General features: G+C 46.9%; 1 protein-coding gene and 1 pseudogene across 1 annotated transcript; one reads left to right on the top strand and one right to left on the bottom strand.

Moving 5' to 3' along the window:
• Positions 1-8: 8 nt before the first annotated feature.
• On the top strand, positions 9-1484 carry LOC140222888 (protein ALP1-like; annotated as a pseudogene).
• A 1980-nt stretch (positions 1485-3464) lies between these two features.
• LOC117856739 (glycine dehydrogenase (decarboxylating), mitochondrial) lies at positions 3465-10359 on the bottom strand. Its single transcript, XM_034739113.2, has 15 exons — positions 8816-10359; positions 8398-8643; positions 8229-8306; positions 8037-8137; positions 7761-7956; positions 7544-7669; positions 7275-7460; positions 6709-6822; positions 6102-6254; positions 4931-5119; positions 4757-4834; positions 4551-4676; positions 4356-4454; positions 3959-4076; positions 3465-3874 (listed from the first exon to the last, which is right to left on the bottom strand). The coding sequence occupies exons 1-15, from the start codon at positions 10010-10012 to the stop codon at positions 3780-3782; spliced, it is 3102 nt and encodes a 1033-aa protein (XP_034595004.1). The 5' UTR covers positions 10013-10359; the 3' UTR covers positions 3465-3779.
• Positions 10360-12418: the final 2059 nt, after the last annotated feature.

Raw genomic sequence — 12418 nt, 5'->3', positions numbered from 1 at the left:
CACAGTCGATGCTTTTTGTAGCCGAGCAAGATTTATTAGAAGACCTACAAGATCAAGTGGTTGCAAAATTGAGGGATAAAATTGAAGTGCTAGAAGAAGGGAGGAGACGTAACAGTGGTCCAAGGAGATATTTGGCAAGGCCTCGTGAAGAAGCCAATCAGCGGCTTATGGATGCCTATTTCACATAGAATTATGTCTACAATTCTACAACCTTTCGTAGAAGGTTTAGGATGAGTAGACCTCTGTTTCTGCGCATTGTCGATGCCCTCGGTGAGTGGTCTCCATTTTTTACCTTAAGATTCGATGCTGTTAATCGCTCTAAGCTACCCCCAATCCAAAAGTGCACTGCTGCTATAAGGCAGTTAGCAAATGGGAGCCCTGCAGACCAGCTTGATGAGTATATTAAGATTGGTGGAAGTATTGCAATTGAGTGTTTGAAGTTATTTGTGAAGGGAGTGATTGACAAATTTGGAGCGGAGTATTTGAGGCGACCAATAGTACAAGATGTTGAACGCTAAATGAAGATCGGTGAGCATCGTGGGTTCCCTGGTATGCTAGGGAGTATTGATTGTATGCATTGGTATTGGAAAAAATACCCTTATGCATGAAAGGGCATGTATACCCGCGGTAATCATGGTGTACCTACGATCATTCTAGAGGCAATTGCTTCACACGATCATTGGATATGGCATGCTTTTTTTGGTGTTGCTGGATCTAATAATGATATCAACGTGCTTAACAAATCACATTTGATTTTCGACCAGCTGAGAGGAGAAGCTCCTAAGGTGCAGTACTCTATCAATGGAAGACAATATGATATCGGCTATTACCTAGCTAATCGCATATATCCAGAATGGCCTGTTTTCCTGAAGTCTATACGTGAACCACAATCAGACAAACATAAACTTTTTGCACAACAGCAAGAAGGAGCAAGGAAGGATGTTGAATGCGCTTTTGGTATTTTGCAGTCTCGCTTTTGTGTTTTGCATCGACCAGCACGTCTCTACGAGCAAGGGGATCTTGAGAATATCATGCTTGCTTGTATAATCCTCCACAACATGGTAATTGAAGATGAGAAGGATATAGAGCAGGTTCCACTTGATTTGAATGAGGAAGCCAGCACATATATTGTTCAAGAAGCTACAATCTCTCATGGAAAAAACTCAAAGATGGAAGACGTGCTTAACAGAAATATCGCCTTACATGATTGCGAAGCGTACAAACAACTTCAACCTGATTTGATTGATCATATTTGGCAAAAGTTTAAGAATTCAAATAGGCAAAATAATTAGGTACATATCTTTGTGTGCAAATATTGCTAAGTCATCCTGGTAGCTCATGCTAGTTCATCTTTGTGTGCAAATATTACTAAATAATGATTTTTTAAAATTCATCTGTTTACTGTTTTGCCCTTGCAGATGATGATTTCTGGAATGCTGTGTGACCTGATGGCTACTGGAGTTCGTGTGCATCCTACCTGACATCAACTACATGCATGAGAGATGATGGATGATGCCACCTTATTATTTTACTATGCATATCATGGACTTTAGTTCTTTTATTATCAACTATATGTGCTACCTATTATTATCAGTTCTTTTGTTATCAACTATATGTGCTACCTTATTATCTTTTTTCCTGGATTTCTATTATTAATATATGATTCTGGAAACATGTTTACTGCTGGGCGTTACAAAGTTTGCTGGACTGCAAAAATATTATCTTTGTTTGCTAGCATCATGCGTAGGTCACACGAAGTCAGGCTACATGGGTGATAGCCGCAGTAGATCTACTCTCTCTTTGTGTTGCATTTAATTTATTCTTTGTATGGACACTGCTGTAGAAACCATAAGTTGGAAGAAATAATTTTTATTGGATATTAATTATTCTCTTTCTCTCTTGAAAACTGCCTCTAGAAACTATCCATCGGGACCGCCCTTAGGGGGTGTTTGGATACGAGGTACTAAATTTTAGGAGGGTCACATCGGATGTTCGAACACTAATTAGGAGGATTAAACATGAGCTAATTATAAAACTAACTGCAGAACCCCTGTACTAATCCGCGAGACGAATCTATTAAGCCTAATTAATCCATCATTAGCAACTGGTTACTGTAGCACCACATTGTCAAATCATGGACTAATTAGACTTAATAGATTCGTCTCGCAAATTAGACTCCATCTGTGTAATTAGTTTTATAATTAGATTATATTTAATACTTCTAATTAGTATCCAAACATCCGATGTGACAGGTACTAAAGTTTAGGAGGTGTTACCCAAACACCCCCTTAATTACCCATCCATCTCACCGGAAGGAGGACTTTTCGTCGAGGAGGTTGCCTTGCCCTTGAGTTAGTAGTTCAGTTAAGGAATGTTAAATTGGTCAATGAATTTTTAACCTAACCCAGGATTAAGTTAACGCACAAGAACGGTAAAAATGAGTTAACCTACTGTAGCGAGGGGTGACGGTGTTCCGTCAATGTGCTGTCGGCCTAGCTATCGTCCATTCTTTCCTTTTTATCGTCCTTTTCGTTTCTTTGTTTCAGGGGTAGGTCGCTGCTCTCAGCTTGCAAAAAAAGCTGACGTGTCATCGGTACTACCACCAACTGTACGTGGTGTCGTGTCGGTCTCACTTTTTTTTTCTTAAAAGAAAAACGTGCGGGGCATGTTCTAAAAAAAATAAATCAAACCTCTTGCGTTGGTATCAAGCTAAAACATCTGATTTATTTAGCCAGACAACATTCGAGAATATCTAGATTAGTTTATGAGCGTCAGGTCAGCTAGCTTAATGATCTTAACGCAGAACCAAACAGTGTAGAAGGAAGCGGTTAGATAGTTCAGATTATATATGTTGCAAAATTGCCCAAAAGCGATTCAGAAGCCCATGTCCAGGACATACTCGAGGACCACCATTTGCTTGAGTATTGCTTCCAACGGTCGCGGTGGTGCCTCATTGGCACAAGATAGAAGCACCAACACAGCAATAATTGAAAATCCTGGCCCCTGATTTCCTATTATTGTTGCTGTTTTGAGTAAGGCAGGCACCAGGCATCAACAAACAGAGCTGGAGCCTGGAGGGGAGATAAGCTGACGACAAAGATAAATCGACATTAAATTTGGTTTGGCCGCTTGGTGCCATTATTGGTTCAGTGGAGCGCGAAAACTGTAGAAAGACATGTTCAAATATCGCCACAACTCCATGGAAGTCCTCTATTTTTGGTCGCCAAAACAACGTCTTTATTGTTACGGATGATTAGAGAACAGCATATTCCTTCCCCACTGTTTTGATACGGATCGGACATGTATCAATCAGATATTCTTTGGTGTTGACTCCAGAGAAAAGAGCAGCGATTCTAGTCGAGAAAAACTAATTTGTTTCTAAAAAGGGAATGGAGGAGCAATGAAGTACAGAATTACAAGATAGCAGCTGTGCGCTTCAAAAAAAAAAAGATGGCAGCTGTGGGTAGGAGGGGATCAGGAGCTGCCATGAGCTAGTATATACATCGCAGAAAGGACAAAGAGGAGAGGGGATGCTTCCCTCCTATAGGAAGCATTACAAGCTGTTGGGCCAGTCTCGATGGGGGCGTTTCATGATAGAACGCTACATCAGCAAAATTGCTGACTTAGCAAGGTAATTAATAGAGGGAGTTTCATCAGATGAGAAGTGAGTTTCATCCCCATGACACTCATCTGGCACAGTTATCTAGTTCTCAATCTAGGTAACTGTGCAATGAAACTATGCACTGAGACTAACCGCTTCGGTTGTGATTCGGACAAGATTACGCAGTGGCCGCTGCTGCTTCCTCCGCCACCTGCCCCGCCTGCTGCAGCGTGCAGATGAGATTGCGGTCCCCGTACACGTTGTCCACACGACCTGAGCATAGCAACGATTAGCTTTCTCTTACAGTAATGATGAAGCCAAGAAGAAAAGGCTTGGAGACGGTGGATTTGCTCATACCGGTTGTTGGCCAGAACTTGGCACCCCGGAGCCATGCCGCAGGGAACGCGGCGTACTCCCTGGAGTACGGCTTAGTCCATGAGTCACTCATCAGGAGTTGGGGTGGGTGAGGAGCGCCCTGCACGAACAAAGCAAATGCACTCGTGAACCTCTGTAAGTATGAAGAGGTGTGATGTGTGAAAAAACCATCTATGTGTGGACGTCTTAGCATATGCTAAAAGGCAGATATTCTTTACAGTTATAGCTTTTTTTTTCCTTTTAAAGTTATTCACACCCAATAGGCGAGGAATAGGATTCAAACGGACCTAGCAACTACTTACTATGTGGACAAAGATATTGCTTGATATGGTGAATAACTGCTACCTAAGAGATACCATCTGACACTAATGATATTTACCTTCAGGACATTGTTGAGCGCATCTGCTTTGCCATTTTCTATCTCTGCAATCTCTTCTCTGATGGAGATAAGAGCATCACAGAACCTGTCTAGCTCGGCCTGCAGCCAAGACAAAAAGGATGTGACATTAAGCTAATGTGAAATCAACTAGATGATATAACGGGAAGCAAGAGATTACAAGCAATATGTGCTGACCTTGCTCTCACTTTCAGTGGGTTCAATCATAAGTGTGCCAGGAACAGGCCATGACATGGTTGGTGCATGAAATCCATAGTCCATCAAGCGCTTTGCCACGTCCTCTGGCTCTATACCAGCAGTCGTCTGACAAAGTTCCGGGAGCCAATTAGAGATTGAATGCATCAACACAAGTTTCAATTTGCTAATAAGATTCGGATAAGTACCTTAAACCCTCTTAAATCGATGATGAATTCATGGGCAACAGTTCCATTGACTCCACGGAACAGGACTGGGTAGTGCTTCTGCACACAAATTATTGCAAAGTAGATTTTAGAAAACTAATTTTTAACAAATATAACAAATGTAACTAAGGTATGATGTCATGAATAAAAAAGTACCTCTAGACGTTTTGCCATGTAGTTTGCATTCAAGATCGCAATCTTTGAAGCATCAGTGAGTCCCTGTGAGCCCATCATGGCTATGTATGTGTAGGAAATTGGGAGAATCAAAGCAGATCCCCATGGAGCAGCAGAAATGGTACCAAGAGGGTCCGTTTTCTCCGGGAGGGGAAAGCCACCAGTGGGAATCTAATAATAACCAGATTAATCAGATGATGTTGTTGTATTTGCTTTTGAATGAAATGATGGAAGCATACAAAAATTATGAAAGATTTTTCTGGTTTTAGTGCTCCGCATTTGTAGAACAGTTTGGGTAGTTAAGACATCATTACTAAATACTACAGTAGCATCACTCACGGTACTTTCAACATGAAACAAAATGCTGCCAACACTTTCTTGCTTCACTAGTTTAGGACAAAACATGAAAATAAGGTGTCGATTATAAGACCCATGAGCCAATGTGGCAAACACAATTGGACAGAGAACAAATACGTCAGCAGGAGAGCAAAATATTGCTTAGGTTGCAGAACAACGATAGGATAACAAGGATTCTAGTTTTCAAAGAACAATGTAGGATTAGACGTAACATAGAGAAATACATATGGAAATCTCTCTTAACCTTCCGTCTGAAACATACTAGGAAGCTACTATTGGAAGTTAAACATGATTATAAATAACATATTTTTTGTTGTATGAACATAAAATGGAACTTTTCAAGCTCATAAAATGATAGAATGCCAGGTGGTGATGCACTGACACAGTCAACAATGTTACAGTTTTCTAGCACTCAAGTTAAGTGTTGAACATTGGGCAGTACTAACTAGGGGCATTTGTGTTCTTACGTCTTACCCTTACTTTGACGTGGAATTGTGATTTTGCCCTTATTTTCTCAACTTTGTGATTTTGCCCTCAACTATTCACAAGTCAATGCAATTTTGCCCCTAGTCAACGATCAAAACAGGGGCAAATACGCAAAAATCAAGGGTAAAATTGCATTAACTTGTGAATCATTGAGGGCAAAATCACAAAGTTAAAAAAACGAGGGTAAAACACAATTGCACTTCAAAGTAGGGGCAAGATCACCAAAAGTCCTACTAAATATATGCCTCAGATTCGAATATCAATTATTATAGACTGACAAATGACAGGATAAAGAATTCAGGGCACCTACCACCGGGTGAGATGGTAGAAATGGTGCTAAGTGCTCCTTAACACCAATAGGACCCATGCCAGGACCACCTCCACCATGTGGGATGCAGAATGTCTTGTGAAGGTTAAGATGGCAAACATCAGCTCCAATAAAACCAGGGCTTGTTAACCCAACCTGTAAAAAATACAACTTCCGTAAGCTCAAGGGAATTTCCAGTGAACTGATCATTTTGGCTCTGGCCATCCAATAAGAGGGGGCATTTAAGTTCTGAACTAGGTTCAGGTGAACCTGGAGAAAATAGTATAATCCAAAATTTGATCCCAAATATTATCAACAGAACCACAGAATTACCACTTAATGAGAAATTAACAGGCGAAACGTGATTGCTGTCTTACTAAGTACTGAACTCAGATGATTTGTCTCATAAGTTCACTACTATTTTATTTTTTTCAAAAAACAAAGAAGAATAAAATTTGTCGACATGCTGGAAGGCCATCTACAGACTCTGGGTACAAATATAAATATGTCCCATATTCATTTTAGAATAATAAACTCTTGAAAGGAGTGCTTGCATGATGAACAAAGTACAGAATATGGCATAACAATCTGCAAAAAAAATAATAATAACCTGAGCATTCATGTTAGCTCCGTCCATGTAGACCTGCCCACCATTATCATGAATGATCCTGCATATCTCATCAATGCCTTCTTCATAGACTCCGTGAGTTGAAGGGTAGGTAACCTGAAAAATAAGTTAATAATGTAACACTCTGTTATTCTCGGCATACAGCAAAAGGATTTCAAAAGGTTTCTTTTGAAAACAATCAGCTTCATCCTAACTGAAGTTTAACATTTCCATGGTTTCATAGTATTCACTCCAATCCGTCACTCGTTTATATATCAATATAAACAAAGTGCACGGCACCTCTTTCTATTCCTCCTATTGCATATGTATGTATGACTAGTACCATAAGAGGGAAGTATGATGAAGCAGATGCGATTGCCATGGTCATCTAATTTGCATCATAATACAAACGAAGCAAGAAGGCTACACAGTGATAAACCTTCAGTATAGCATCAGAACAACATAAAAGGTCAGCTTAGCAGAGCTGAAAGAGTAAATGTCCGATGTGGTGGCATTATTATTTAAATTTTCAAGATAATACAAATCCTCATAGGGCATAGCAAGAGTACCATCAGAGCAGCCAAGTTGTCCTTGTTTGCTTCTGCAGCTTTCCTCAATTCCTCGATGTTTATGTTTCCTTTGGAATCAGTTCCAACAGCAACAATCTTCATTCCAACCATAGCAGCACTTGCAGGATTTGTGCCGTGTGCGGAAACAGGAATGATGCAGACATCGCGGTGGTGGTCTCCTCTTGACTGCATTTTTTCAGCATAGTTTGTAAACAAAGATTACTGGAAAAGCAATACCAAAAAGCTAGGACAGATATATCATGACTTACGTTGTGGTAAGCACGGATAACCATCAATCCAGCATACTCTCCTGAAGCACCAGCATTTGGTTGCAAAGAGAAAGAATCAAATCCTGTGATCTTGCATAACAGATCCCCCAAGTCGTCAAACATTTCCTAGGACACAAAAGGTATGTCAGATGTTTAGAGGATCATGATGCAAATAGTCTGCCATTAGAAATTACAAAAACTGAATCATGGTCCTTACATGATAGCCTGCAGCCTGATCAGTAGGGGCAAATGGGTGCAGGTTCGCAAAGTTGGGATATGTAACAGGCATCATCTCAACAGTAGCATTTAGTTTCATCGTGCAAGAACCGAGAGGGATCATACTGTGGCACAGTGAGAGATCCTTGGATTGCAACTTATGCAGGTAGCGGAGAAGCTCGTGCTCTGTGTGGTACCTGCAAGCCCACAGCATGACAAATTAGAAACGTTCTGATAAATTAGTGGAGCAAACGTGAAAGCATTTACAGCCGCGTACGTGTTGAAGATGGGGTGCGTTAGGTAGGGGCTCTCGCGAGCAAGGCTGCTAGGAATTGAGCTTGAGACCTCTGGTGCGAGGGATTCAGCTGTAAAGCTCACCTGAAAGTGTTTGCAATGGCACATCGTTTAATATTTGGATCTAATTTCACATCAGGCACACGCATTTTGCAATAATTGAATGGCTACTTACTGATTTGCCATTGTTGAAAACCTTGAACAGCTTGTCAACATCCTCCAAGGTGGTGGTCTCATCAAATGCTACAGTTATCTATAACATCACAAATAGAAATTAATGCTTAACTCTCTAAATCATCGCACAGTAAGTTGCAATTCAATAGTGACATCATGATAAAGCGCACCGTGTTCGCATCGACAACCCGAAGGTTCATCTCGTTTTTGACAGCCTCCTTGGCAATTGCACGTGCATTAGGACACGTGACCTTGACCGTATCGAAGAACGGCAGATCCTGCACCGTCACTGTCTCAAGCTTCTTCAGTCCATGGGCGAAGGTACCAGCCAGGCCATGAACCCTGTCAGCGATTGCTTTCAGCCCAGCAGGACCATGGTAGACTGCGTACATGGCAGCCATGTTGGCGAGCAAGGCCTGTGAACCACAAGTGTCCTTGTCACTACTTATCTATCACAAACACTACTCGGTCACTATTTCAAGGTGGCACCCAATCTGTCAACATAAAAAAAATCAAGGTCTACAGCGACGCATCTCGTACCATCCTATCAGGCAATTTGGTGAACGGGTGGATGGAGTGCGTGAGTACCTGGGCAGTGCAGATGTTGCTGGTGGCCTTGTCCCGGCGGATGTGCTGCTCCCGGGTCTGCATCGCCATGCGGAGAGCGGGCTTCCCGGTGGAATCGACGCTAACCCCGATGATACGGCCGGGCATCAAGCGCTTGTACTCCTGTGACGTGGCGAGGAACGCGGCGTGCGGGCCTCCGTAACCCATGGGCACGCCGAACCGTTGCGCAGAGCCGACGGCGATGTCGGCACCAATCTCGCCGGGCGGGCGCAGCGTAGTGAGCGCGAGCAGGTCGGTGGCCATGACCACCTTGACGCCGTGGGCGTGCGCGTCCTTGACGAACTCGGCGTAGTCGAGCACCTCACCCTCCGTGCCGGGGTACTGCACGAGCACGCCGCACACGTCGCCGCTGCTGTAGTCGAAGTCCTTGGCGTCCGCGACGATGACTTTGATGTCGAACCCGGCGGCGCGCGTCTCGCAGACGTCGATGGTCTGCGGGTGGCAGTTGGAGGCGATGAGGAATGTCTTCTTCTTGCCCCTCAGGATGCCGTTGCACATGGCCATGGCCTCGGCCGCGGCGGTGGCCTCGTCGAGCAGGGAGGCGTTGGACATGGGCAGGCCGGTGAGGTCCGCGATCATGGTCTGGTAGTTGAGCAGCGACTCGAGGCGGCCCTGCGCGATCTCGGCCTGGTACGGCGTGTACTGCGTGTACCAGGCGGGGTTCTCCATGAGGTTGCGCAGTATCACCGCCGGGACGTGGGTGTTGTAGTAGCCCATCCCGATGAATGACTTGTAGGCCTTGTTCATGGACGCGAGGCGCTGCATGTGGTCGATCATCTGGGACTCGGTGAACCCCTCGTCGAACTTGCCGGCGAAGTGCATCGTCGGCGCGCGGATGGCGGCCGGGACGGTGGCGTCGATGAGCGCGTCGACGGTGTCGAAGCCGCAGGTGGAGGCCATGGCGGCCTGCTCGGCGGGCGTGGCGGAGTTGTGCCTCCGCGGGAAGGTATCGCTCGGCTGCAGCGCGGACACCGACACGGGCCGGCCCTGCGCGTACTGGTGCGCGCCCCGCGCCCGCGGGCGCCGCTTCCCCGCCGCCGCCGGCGCGGGCGCTAGGGTGGAGATGCCGCGGGACGGGGCCGGGGACGTGGTGGACCCTGCCGCCGCCAGCAGGCGGCGCAGCAGCGCGCGGTTGGCGAGGCGGCGCGCGCGCTCCATCTTGTTGGGTGTTGGGTGTAGGTGTGGGTGTGGTGGGGACGCGCGCCGAGAGGGAGGCGGGCGCGGAGGAATGGAAATGGCGAGTCCCCGGGGTGGGTGGGAGGCCTCGGCTCCCGCTCCTGCCGAGAAGAGCGGCTGTGCTGCTGGGTTCGCGAGTGATGTGGTTGTCCGGTAATATGTATCGGCGCATCCGGGAAAAGAAACGTAAGGCGATTTTCCCCTCCCCTCCGGTGGCGATGAGCTTTGCCTGCGCAACGTTGTTGTGGAGTGAGTTGGAGAGCACGCACGCCCACGGGGACCGGCGGTGACGTAGGCGCTGACACTGTGATCGGCAACGGGAGGCGGGTGGCGCCGCAGATGGCGTTTGGATGGACGAGGAGCCCGAGCGGGGAGGCCCAGCCAAAGAAATCGGCGAGCAGGGGCAGCACGGCGGAGTGGGAACGGGCGTGGGGGAGGTATCACGGGGGTTGGGGATGGCGATGGGGCGCGCGAGCCGAGCGAGAGGGAGCGCTGCGGGCACGACGCCGGCGTGTGAGGATCGCCGTATCGCTTTTCCCGGCGCGTCCCCTCCGCCGCAGAAAATTTTCCGCGCGGGCCACGCCGATCGCCCGAGAGCCCAGGCGTATTTTTTTGCGGCGCCCGTTGTCCCGTTGCTGCTGGCGCGGCAGCGCACGGGTAGGGGTCGCCCGGTGGTGTGCGGCGGAAGCCGGCGTGCTTGGCGACCGCGACGCGAGGGGATCTGCGAGGCCAGGCCAAAGCCAGACCCGGACTCTAGCCTGGGTGCAAGCGCAAGTGCGCAACACGCCAACACGTGGGGTTGCGACGGGCGCGCTCGCGCACGGGAAATCGCGGGGGCTGACCGTGCCACTGACGGATTGGGTGCCGTTGGGTTGGGGGATGGTGCGTCAGTGTCGCTAGCGACGAGCAGGGGGGGTTTGGTGGACGGGTGCATCGGGGTGGGGCATGGATTTTTGTTGGGATCCGGATCACCTACCGCCAAAGAATCTCTGGGAACCCGTGGGGTTGGAGGAGTGGACGGATGTTCCTGTTCCACCAACCGCACTAGTGACCTACTGATCTGCTCGTCTTGAGAAAAGCCTTTGGTCTTTGGCTCTTTGCCGAATCTGATTGGCCGGATCTGCGAACGAAGCCGGTTTGGTTTGCCTATAGTTTAGTCATTTTAGTCCCTACAATGTCAAATAATTTCTAAAGTTTAGCCATTTAGTTCCCAAGGGATTGCTTATAGGGACTAAAAGGTACATGAACAGAGTGTACTCCTCATTAAATGTCTCGTGCCTCCCGCCAACCCCCTCCCGCCTGACCCGCTACCGTCGTCCCTGCGGCCCCTCCCTACGCCTCCGCCACCGTCCTCCCTCCTGCTCGACCCTTGCCGCCCTCCCGCCCATCACCCCTGTCACCGGCCTCCCTCCCGCCCATCCCCCGCCTGTCGCCGCCGGCATCCCTGCCACCGGCCTCCCTCCGATTTGATGCCGGCAGCCTCGATTCATCGCTGGGTTTAGAAGGTTCGGGAGGGGTGGGGATCCAAGAGGTGGCGGAGCTCCTAGCTTGGGTGCCACAGCGTGGAGCTCGCGGAGCCGCGACTCGGCGAGGTGGGAGCGGCGGTGGGGGAGCCTGCTCGCGGCGGGGGTGGTGGAGGATCCCAAGCACGGGTGTCGGCGGGGAAGGGCATGGGCGGGCACTGGCAGGGAGGTGGCGGTCCAGGTGTTGGCACGTGCGTCGGGAGGAAAAAGGGTACCAGGGCAGGGGTAGAAGGATCTTTGTTCAACAGCTTTAATGACCTTAATCACTAGAACCAAACAGAGAGGGACTAAACTTTAGTCCTGACTAAAGGGGAGTTTAGTCCCTAAAAATAAGCAAGAGCAAACCAAACAGGCCTAATCAGCTGCACAAAGTCTTATCTTTGTAACGAATGTGGCCACCCATACTCATATTTTCTGCTTTCCATTGTTGAATGTATATGCGGCCAGTGTTTACAGTTTGTGCTTTCCAATTGAATATGTCATCAATCGAGTTAACAATACTACTAATATGATAATAAACCATTAAATGTTCCCTAAGTCTTTTACGAGGCAAGCTGTTTACACCTCAAAGTGAAAAATAGCTAATATGATAATAAACCATTAAATGTTCCCTAAGTCTTTTACGAGGCAAGCTGTTTACACCTCAAAGTGAAAAATAGCAAAAAAAAAATGCATGAAGATCCATGTAATCTCCTGTATTCAATATATCAAAGTTGATTTTGTAATTCTATCATTTTCTACCGGATCTTGGCATACAAAATCATATCATTATTGTTAAGTTTACGTGTATCATCGATTTTTTTGACCGAAGTCAACAGGGGAAGTCCCTACCTATTTTTTTATTTCAAACCCGTTTAATTCGCTC

The sequence above is a fragment of the Setaria viridis genome, chromosome 5 (genome assembly GCF_005286985.2).
Source record: "Setaria viridis chromosome 5, Setaria_viridis_v4.0, whole genome shotgun sequence".
Classification (NCBI taxonomy): Eukaryota; Viridiplantae; Streptophyta; class Magnoliopsida; order Poales; family Poaceae; genus Setaria; species Setaria viridis.
Note: the sequence above shows the minus strand (reverse complement) of the source record. Positions and strands in the feature narration are given on the sequence as shown.